At 46.6% G+C, this 9,538-nt stretch overlaps 1 protein-coding gene and 1 pseudogene across 2 annotated transcripts in view; both read right to left on the bottom strand.

Moving 5' to 3' along the window:
• Positions 1 to 9,538, bottom strand: part of GNPTAB (N-acetylglucosamine-1-phosphate transferase alpha and beta subunits) — a 69,515-nt gene that overhangs the window by 28,588 nt on the left and 31,389 nt on the right. Inside the window, exons 7-10 of the mRNA XM_008056505.2 lie at positions 7,296 to 7,457; positions 6,117 to 6,296; positions 5,736 to 5,906; positions 602 to 725 (exon numbers count right to left, since the gene is read on the bottom strand). Of these exons, the coding sequence (XP_008054696.2) occupies positions 602 to 725; positions 5,736 to 5,906; positions 6,117 to 6,296; positions 7,296 to 7,457 (637 nt within the window). The remainder of the gene's footprint in view (positions 1 to 601; positions 726 to 5,735; positions 5,907 to 6,116; positions 6,297 to 7,295; positions 7,458 to 9,538) is intronic.
• On the bottom strand, positions 4,651 to 5,540 carry LOC103258829 (annotated as a pseudogene). The gene has a single exon (XR_002481887.1). The product of XR_002481887.1 is annotated as a tropomyosin alpha-4 chain pseudogene (transcript).

Genomic DNA, 9,538 nt, shown 5'->3' with positions numbered 1-9,538 from the left:
ATGCACACCACCACGCCCAGTTTATTTTTTGATTTATTGTAGAGACGAGGTCTCGCCAAGTTGCCCAGGCGGGTCTCAAACCCAAGGGCTCAGGCAATTCTCTCACCTCGGCCTCCCAAAGTACAGAGATTACAGGTTGAGCCACCGTGCCCAGCCAAAAATTGCTATTTCCAACAAGCCCAAAGATAAGAAAGTGAGAGAAGGGAAGAGTCGCTGAGGACAGAAGACACTGTTTTCTGCATCTCTAGTCATCCCTGCCCTGTCGCCATGTGCTGAAAGCTACCGGCTGAGGGCTCCTGGAAGGGCCAGACAGAAGAGCTCTTGCTCTTAACTTTACCTAATTGAGCATAACCCAGATTTTCATACTTTACGTATTAAGACGTTTTCAATGCCAGGTCAACATAAGGAAAAGCCCTCAACAATGAGTAACGTGAGTAAACTGGGCCACGTGGGAACACCAGCCACTAGCCACCACCTCTAAAGAGTGTATGGATTACTGTTTCAGTCCATGAAGAATGCCTAGGCCTACGGCACAAACTCAGCAATTAAGGACAAAGACATTCTGTCAACACGAACAAGTTACATCTGAGCTCATTCTCACCCGAGCAGTCCCCACCATCCCAGTCGCAGGCTGAGTTGTTGCAGGCCTTGTCACAATAGCCATCTTTAATCCAGGAGCCCGGGCAGCCCTCGGCACAGTTGGGCACAGGCCATGTCAGATAAACCTACAAGGAAACCAATGAGAAAAGAAAGCAATTCTGGTTTCTGGCACATTTTATTCTTGATTTAGGATTATCTTTGTAAAAAAAAATTGCATCGCTAGAAAGGTTACCCCTTCCCAGAGCAGACTGTCTACACCTACTTTGCTCTAAATCTGCCTGTGCCTATAGTCGACTTCCAAATCCTGCCGAGGTGACAGTCTTTACTGAACACATTTGCTTTCTTCCGTTACTTGAGGAGAGCAGACAGAGACTGAGCTCATGAATTAGTCTCTCGCAACATGGTCTTACAACTTACTCTGGAATAAAGCAGCATCAGGTCAGACCTAATTATGAGTACCACACGTGTCCAAGCAGGTGGAGAGCATGCCCAGTCACTGCAGCTTGGTGCCAACTCTCAGTAGCTCATGATGTCTTGTACATCACCTCATCTCCGGGCTGAGAGCAGCAGCAGGTGAAGCCTCAGACCCTGTCCCTGCATGAGGCCCTATGTGAATAAATCAGCAAGCATTCTGAGGTGTGCATGCCCTTGCTCTCAAAATGAGTGATTTGGTATGCAGTTCTTTTTTTTTTTTAAAGATGAGGGTACAGTTCAGGGTTAGGTATACAAATGTTCATTATGCAAGTACCCTTGTTGATTCAAGTTGCTGCAGAGTCCACATTTGTCCTTCTTTATGGCTACATAATATTCCATTGTGTATATGTACATTTTTCAAATCCAGTCCAAGTTTGATGGGCAGCATGGTTGGTTCCATGGTTCTGCTACTGTGAACAGAGCTGCAATAAACATGCGTGTGCCACATATCTTTTTTATAGAATGATTTGCATTCCTCTGGGTATATTCCCAGTAGGGGGATTGCTGGGACATGTGGAAGGTCAACTTCTAGCTTTCAGAAATCTCCAGACTGTTTTCCAGAGAGGTTGTACAGTTTGCATTCCCACCAGCAGTGTAGAAGTGTTTCTTTTTCTCCGCATCCTCACCAGTACCTTTTATTGTTTTGTTAATGATGGCCATTCTTATTGGTATCTCAATGTGGTTTTGATTTGCATTTCTCTGATGATCAGTGAGGCTGAGCACTTTTTCATGTGTCTATTGGCTGCCCATATTTCTTCTTTTGACAAGTATCTATTCATGTCTTTTGTCCACTTTTTAATGGGGCCGTTTGTTTTTTTCCTTTCAGCACATTTGAGTTCCTTGTAGATCCTAGATGTTAAGCCTTTGTCAGATATACAGTTGGCAAATAATCTCTCCCATTCTGTGGGCTGTCTCCCTGCTCTCTTGATGGTTTCTTTTGCTTTGCAGAAACTCATCAGTTTGATGAGGTCCCACTTATTTTATTTCTTATGATATGGACACTTAGGGTTCTGACCAGGATGCAGTTACTTCTTAAATTAAAATTGCTAATACAGGCCAGGAGCAGTGGCTCATACTTGTAATCTCAGCACTTTGGGAAGCAAAGGCAAGAGGATTGTCTGAGTTCAGGGGTTCGAGACCAGCCTGGGCAACTTGGCAAGACCGCAACTCTATAATAAATCAAAAAATCAGCCATGCGTGGTGGTGTGTGCCTATGGTTCCTGCGACTTAGAAGACTGAGATGGAAGGATCACTTGACCTCAGCAGGTCAAGGGTACAGTGCCCATAAGCATGCCACCACACTCCAGCCTGGCAAAGAGTGAGACTCCTACTCAAAACAAAAAAATCGCTAATATATTACTCTTTTAGAGTCTCTGGATCTTTGCATACTCCATCTATTTGGACTGTCTTTCCTCGTCTAAAGTAACCCTTCTTGTTCTTCACAGCACACAATTCAGATGTTTCTCCCGTCCCATCCGATGAGGCCTCCCATGCCCACTCCCCACAGAGAAAGCACTGCACACAGTCCCTGATTTGATGTGTCTCCCAGTAAACCATGAGCTCAACATCACAGCCTTATAGTCTGGCACACAGGACACATGTGAGCAGGAAACAGGATAGACCCCATGGGGTGGCATCACAACAGAGCAGTTCTGTGCTAGGAGCACTTGAGTTACAAAGTTCCATCACTTACAAGCTTCTGGTGACAGGTCTCTAAGGAAACCCTTCTCACAACACTCCTGGGGCACCTGTAATTTCCCCACTATGCAGACAGAAACCACAGAGGTCACTGCTGCCTGGGCTCACCCTGAATAGGAGGTCCCTGTCTGCGGTCTTGACCCTTTCTCCATCCCGCCACTCACACGGCCAGAGTGTGACACACTGAAGCCTCACTCTTAGCTGGGAGCACTAATGTGAGCTGACTTTCCATCATGGTCACTCTGCTGACATCCTAGCCGCAACGTTGTGTTTCCCGATGATTTTGCTCTTTCAGCTGTTGCTGTAGTAGAGTATCTGTAGTGTCAGGGATAAAGGGCAGGTTCTGGGTGGCGAGAATGAAGGGAAGATTTTCTTTTTTCTTTCTTTTTCTTTTTTTACTTTATGTAAAAATTTATTTGACCAAAATGTAGAAAAAAAAAAATATTTATTTGACCAAAATGTAGAAAAATTTATTTGACCAAAATGTATCATACTATTACATATGATACAGTTGTAAGAATCTAAAGAAAAGTGTGGATTTTATGTGTTTGCCCAATTTGCTAGTGTATTTCCAGGTAGTGTGATGCTTAATAAAAAAGAGTGAGGGGCAGGGATTCAGATAAGCTAGAAGCGGGGATTTTTAGACAGAACTGTAAACTTGAGTTGGCCACACTGCTGGGGAATGCGAAATGTTTCAGCTCTGAGATGTTAACTGAGAAAACAATGATAACACAGACAAAATGTGCAGCCCGGCCTACAAAATACTCCATATCCAGTTTAAGCAGGAGTTTCTTGGTCTTTTATTAACTTGGTCCTGAAAAAGGAATTCAAGTCCTAGAGAAGTAAATCTTTAATTTGCAATGTCCCTGAAGTATGAAAATAAAGCAATGCCAACTTTGAACGTCTTCTGCCAGAGAGGCCCTTTCTGCTAATAGACAACACTGTTTTGCTCAATGTACCAATGGAGAGTAGTCTTTTTGATATGGCTGACCTGAATAGGACTGAACTCCACCATATTCCTAGTGGAGTAGATGGCCTGTATCAGAGCAGACTTGGGTCCTTATTGGAGTAAGACACTTGTTCCTCTGAGAACAATTTCAGAATGAAAGAAATATGTAGAAGAGAGTAACCAAGGATCTACCCAGAAAATACCTATTTTGGCTATTTCTCAAGTCTTCTCACGCTGCTCAAGAGGATGTTTGTTCCACATGGCAGAGAAGGGCCAGAATAACAGGATCATCAGGTTAGCCTATCTGTGGTCTATGGCTACCCATAATAGACTCCCCCTGCCATCTGATGGTCCCTACCTCCTGGAGTGTGACCAGCAGTGATCCCAAAGGTTATATTTTAAAGCGTGTTCAATTGAGCCCTGACTAGATCTGTGGAGTCTGTGTTCCTCGAAGTGTGCAGCTGTCTATTCTAGCAACTAAATACCCTCAGTCTTGAGAGCCGCTCACTGTGAAATACCCTGCCAACCTTAGAAATCAATGCAACTTTTTTTTTTTTTTTGAGCTGGAGTCTCACTCTGTTGCCCAGACTGGAGTGCAGTGGCCGCTCCTGGCCACCGCAGCCTCGACCTGCTGGGCTCCAGCGATCCTTCCGCCTCAGCCTTCCAAGTAGCTGGAACTATAGGTGCGCGCTACCACACCTGGCTAATTTTTGATTTATTGTAGAGATGAGGTCTCGCCAAGTTGCCCAGGCGGGTCTCGAACCCGCGGGCTCAGGCAATCCACTCACCTCAGCCTCCCAAGGCGCGGGATTATAGGCTAAGCCACCGAGCCCGGCTAATGCAACTTAAGGAAGACAATAGAGCTGAAAAAGCTGGAGCCATTTGAAAAAAGGAAGAAATTAGATTTAACTGGTGCTCAAAGCTTCTTGGATACAAAATATGTGGTCATGTATTCATAATTTGCTTGACATTTTCAGCAAAGCAAAGATGCAATAACAAAAGAAATTTCTTACAAGAGAAGAGAAAGACACGGTGCTCTGGAGCTTCTGTGGAGCAAGACTCTTCTGTTTTGGTTATATACAGTTAAGTTCATTTAGTGTCTGATCCAGTGTTTGATGTAAGCCCACGTTCTCTTCTTTGGCCTGGGCAAGTTTTTCTTCCAGGTCATCAATTGTCTTTTCCAGTTTTGCAACTGTTCTCTCTGCAAATTCAGCACGGGTCTCAGCCTCTTTCAGCTTGTCAGACAAAAGTTTAACTTCTTCTTCATATTTATCTTCCTTTTCAGAATACTTTTCAGATGCAGCCTCAAGTGATTTCAGGTTGTTAGTGACATTCTTGAGTTCTTCTTCCAGGTCACCACACTTTAGTTCAGACACCTCCGCATGCTCCTCTGCCCGCTCCTGCTCGCCTTCCAGGATGACCAGCTTACGAGCTACCTCCTTGTATTTGTGGTCGGCCTCCTCGGCGATCTGCTTGGCCTCCTTCAGCTGCAGCTCCTGAATTTCCACCTTCTCCTCATCTTTCATGGCCCTGTCTTCTATCACCTTCATTCCTCTCTCGCTCTCGTCTGCAGCCTTTTCTGCCTCCTCCAGCTTCTGCAGGGCTGTGGCCAGTCGCTCCTGAGCCCTGTCCAATTCCTCCTCAACGAGCTGGATGTGACGATTGAGGGCTGTCACATCACCTTCAGCCTTCTCACGCTGCTCCCACTTGCCGTCCAGCTCCCGCTGCTGGCCCTGCACGCGCTCCTCCGCCTCATCCGCTGCTGCTGCAGGGCCTGGGTCTTGTGCTTCACCAACTCCAGCAAGTTGAGGCTGGCCATGGTGCGGGGCGCAGCGGAGGGTGCTCTGCCGGGCTGGAGCACTGCGGCGCCGTGCACGGGCCCAGTCTCAGCTACCGGCTCCGCCCCACCCTGGGTAGCAGATTTTCCACTGTTCTTTTCTTATTCCAAAACTGTTGACTCTCCTGACTTGCTAAGTGAATTCGATGCTCAGTATCCCTCCTCCTGGACACTCACCTTCTGACCCTTGGAGTGACTGTAAAAATCATCTGGCCAGACGTCCTTCCCAAACATGACATCATCATTCAGGTAAATAAACTTCTGGGACAGCCCTTCGATGCGATGAATGTGACTCTCAATGGCAGGTGAACTGAAGGTGGGCAAGTGGCTCAGATTCCGGAAGATGTCCTTTCACCACACAAAAGACAAGGGGAAGGAGTATGATGAGAGCTGGTCAGGTGTGGGCTTTGGAAGGAAGGAAAGGAAGAGACTGGAGGGTTAAAGAAAGGTGACTGTGGAGGTGAGAAGGGAGAGGGGAGGGAATCGCGGCAACTGCGGTACCATAACAGAAGAACAGAATGGGAAGCCACAGCCTGTAAAATGGGCAAAAGTCACTACCTGGTGTGTCACTATTGTCACTCGAGGGTTGTCAAGGTTCAGCCAGGATGGGATCTGGCCATTGGTGACAATGAAAATATTCCGAATCCACGGCGCGTGTCTCTCAATGGATCTCAGTGAGTATCTCAGCTCCTCATTGTCTTCAAAACGACTCGCAGAAATGTCTTCATCCTGCTTGGACTGAGAAAAACATCTGGCACATGAAGATGGGAAACATCCCTCAAGTCACACACCTCCTCCTCAGCTTCCCCTCTGCCCTGTCTGCTCTCAGTGTTCTGGCAGACTTTTAATGATGGAGTCCTAATTTTAAACATTACAAAAAATGCAGAAGACTCGGTATATTTTTAAAAAACAAAAACAGTCGGGCTCGGTGGCTCAGTCTGTAATCCCACGCCTTTGGGAGGCTGAGGTGAGTGGATTACCTGAGCCCGTGGGTTCGAGACTCGCCTGGGCAGCGAGACCTCATCTCTACAATAAATCAAAAAATCAGCCGGACATGGTAGCGCGTGCCTGTAATTTCGGCTACTTGGAAGGCTGAGGTGGAAGGATCCCCGGAGCCCAGCAGGTCGAGGCTGCGGTGGCCAGAAGCGGCCACTACACTCCAGTCTGGGCAACAGAGTGAGACTCCAACAGCAGTTTTTTAACATACTTTATAGAAAAGTTTCCTGGATCTGACTTAGGTCACTTCAATTAATATTAGACCAACTAGCAGCAGGGCTCAGTGGTTCAGCCTATAATTCCAGCACTATGGGAGGCAGAGGAGAGTGGATTACTTGAGCCTGCAAGTTCAAGACCAGCCCAGGTAACCTGGTGAGACCTCATCTCTACAATAAATAAAAGTAGTCAGGCGTGGTAGCACGGGACTATAGTTCCCACTACTTGGAAGGCTGAGGCAGAAGAATCACCGGAGCCCAGCATGTTGACACTAGGGTGGCCATGAACATGCCATTGCACTCCAACCTGGGCGATGGAGTGAGACTCCAACTCAAAATATAAATATATATATATATATATTAGACTCTCTACATATATATTAGACCAACAGCAGTGACTAGAAAATGATAAAAGTTCCAATTAGCTCATCTTTCTATAAGTCTTCTTTCTTAATATAGCGACTTATAAATTTATAACGTTCTAAACCCTTGATTTGAGTCGTTAAAGAATCTCTGCATTCCTTACCTGGCTGATGGCACTCAGATCCCATAGTAAATATGCAGGACTGATGGTCAGCTCTTTTCCATCGATGGTCATGTTCTTTTTAGTTTGCTTATTCAGTTCTTGGAAGTCCTTAGGGTTATTCAGTTTTAAAAGTGCTACGCTGGCCTCTGAATACAACTGCAACTATCAATATCAAGAGGGTTACACATGAAAACACAGCCTCAAGGAATGGTGCCTAATCTTAAAATGACAAAACATTATCACCAAAAAGAGAAAACCAAAACAGACCGGATGCATTTCCCATATGAATGCAATGGATTGGGGTTTTAAAAACAAAGAGAACAGGACATCTCAGGTGCCATCTGAAAGCTGAAGCCACGCCACACTACCCAGTGCTGCCAGATCTCCCAAGGCCAGAATCCCCAACTGTTACATGAAATCTCCCCAGTTTTGCAATGCTGGCTCAAATGTTTCTGACTGCCTTGCATTTAACAAGGACATATCTGTTAGCCAACCACTTTATGATTTTTATTACAGAATATTATCAATCTGCTTATATTGGGCAAAAAACCTACAATGTGACTTTGCTGGAATCGGTAACAAGCACACCTCGGGGAGGGGGTTTGTACCCAAGCCCAGAGGAGCATCTTGGGCAAGGCTACTCCTGGGGGCAAAACTTTCAGGACAACCATACATCTAAGAGGAAATATAGAAGAATCATCACACATAGGAGTCACCATCCAGTCTCCACGTCACCCTCTGTGTCCTGGTGCTGGGTCGCAAAACATCCCAGGAAAGGGGAGAATCCTGAAACCGCGTGTCCAAGACAGCCAGTCCTTCTGCTGCTCCGGCTCCTTAACAGAGCCATGGCCTTCTTCCCTCATCCATAAACAGAAGCAAACACAAACTGTTACAGGTTCCCTCTGAGCGCTTATCCTGAGCTTATGCTCGAAGCGGTTTCCTGAGCTTACGCAGGTGAAGGCAGAGTTAGAAATTTCCTTTCTATCGTTGCCCTTCTTGTATAGCTGCTAACTCTCACCACAAATTGGATGCAGGAGCACGAGCGTGCAAACTGTGTGCAGATATGTGTGTGCACCCATGTGTATGGACCGCCTTCCTGACGCCGTGCTTTCACCTGATGGTGCCCCTCATGCATCGAGCTCTCATCAAGGCAGCCCTCACTGCTGTCATCATCCTGCCTCGGCGGGTGCTGGGTGCTGGGAAGCAGGCCACACGGGTGAAGAGCAGTTGGCCTGGGTATGGCCCACCCCGGTCGCCCCTGCCCCTCTCCTCCCTCTCACGGCATCTCTGAGGGCTCTCTAGAGTGAAAAAACATCACATTTATTTTTAAAGACAGAGTCTCACTCCGTCGCCCAAGTTGAAGTGCAAGTGGCATGATCACAGCTCACTGCAGCCTCGACCTCTTGGACTCAAGTTATTCTCCTGCGTCAGCCCCACAAGTAGCCAGGACTACAGGTATGCGCCATCACACCCAGCTAATTTTTTTTTTTGTAAGGCACGATCTCTCTACGTTGCCCAGTCTGGTCTCAAGCTCCTGGCCTCAAGCGATCCTCCCACCTTAGCCTCCCAAGTGCTGGGATTATAGGTGTGAGCCATCATGCACAGCCAAAAATCACTGCTATAGAACAAATAAATATAGTAAATTAATATTCTAATTTAATTTTAGAGTTACTGGGAAAATATCTTTATCCTCATCTCCCCTATTCAAGTCTTTTTTTTTTTTGAGTTGGAATCTCACTTTGTCACCCAGGCTGGAGGTCAGTGGCACCCTCACAGCCACCATAGCCTCGATCTATTGGGCTCAGGTGATCCTTCTGCCTCATCCTTCCAAGTAGCTGGAACTACAGGTGCACACCACCATACCCAGCTAATTTTTTCATTTATTATAGAGACAAGGTCTCGTCATGTTGCCCAGGCTGGTCTCGAACACCTGGGCTCAGGCAATCCTCTTGCTTCCGCCTCCCAAAGTGCTGGGATTACAGGCATGAACCACCACCACACCCAGCTGCTCACATTGCTTTTATTCTGGAAAACTATTTTGAAATCCGACATTTTAAAACTTCATGGATTCTTGTTTTTTTTTTTGAGTCGGAGTCTCACTCTGTCGCCCAGACTGGAGTGCAGTGGCCGCTCCCGGCCACCGCAGCCTCAACTCAACCTGCTGGGCTCCGGCGATCCTTCCGCCTCAGCCTTCCGAGTAGCCGGAATTACAGGCATGCGCTACCACACCCAGGTGATTTTTT

This window comes from Carlito syrichta, unplaced genomic scaffold (assembly GCF_000164805.1).
Source record: "Carlito syrichta isolate Samal-C Ts95f unplaced genomic scaffold, Tarsius_syrichta-2.0.1 Scaffold302384, whole genome shotgun sequence".
Lineage (NCBI taxonomy): Eukaryota > Metazoa > Chordata > Mammalia > Primates > Tarsiidae > Carlito > Carlito syrichta.
The sequence above is the reverse complement of the archived record's forward strand: the minus strand, read 5'-3'. Positions and strand labels throughout refer to the sequence as shown.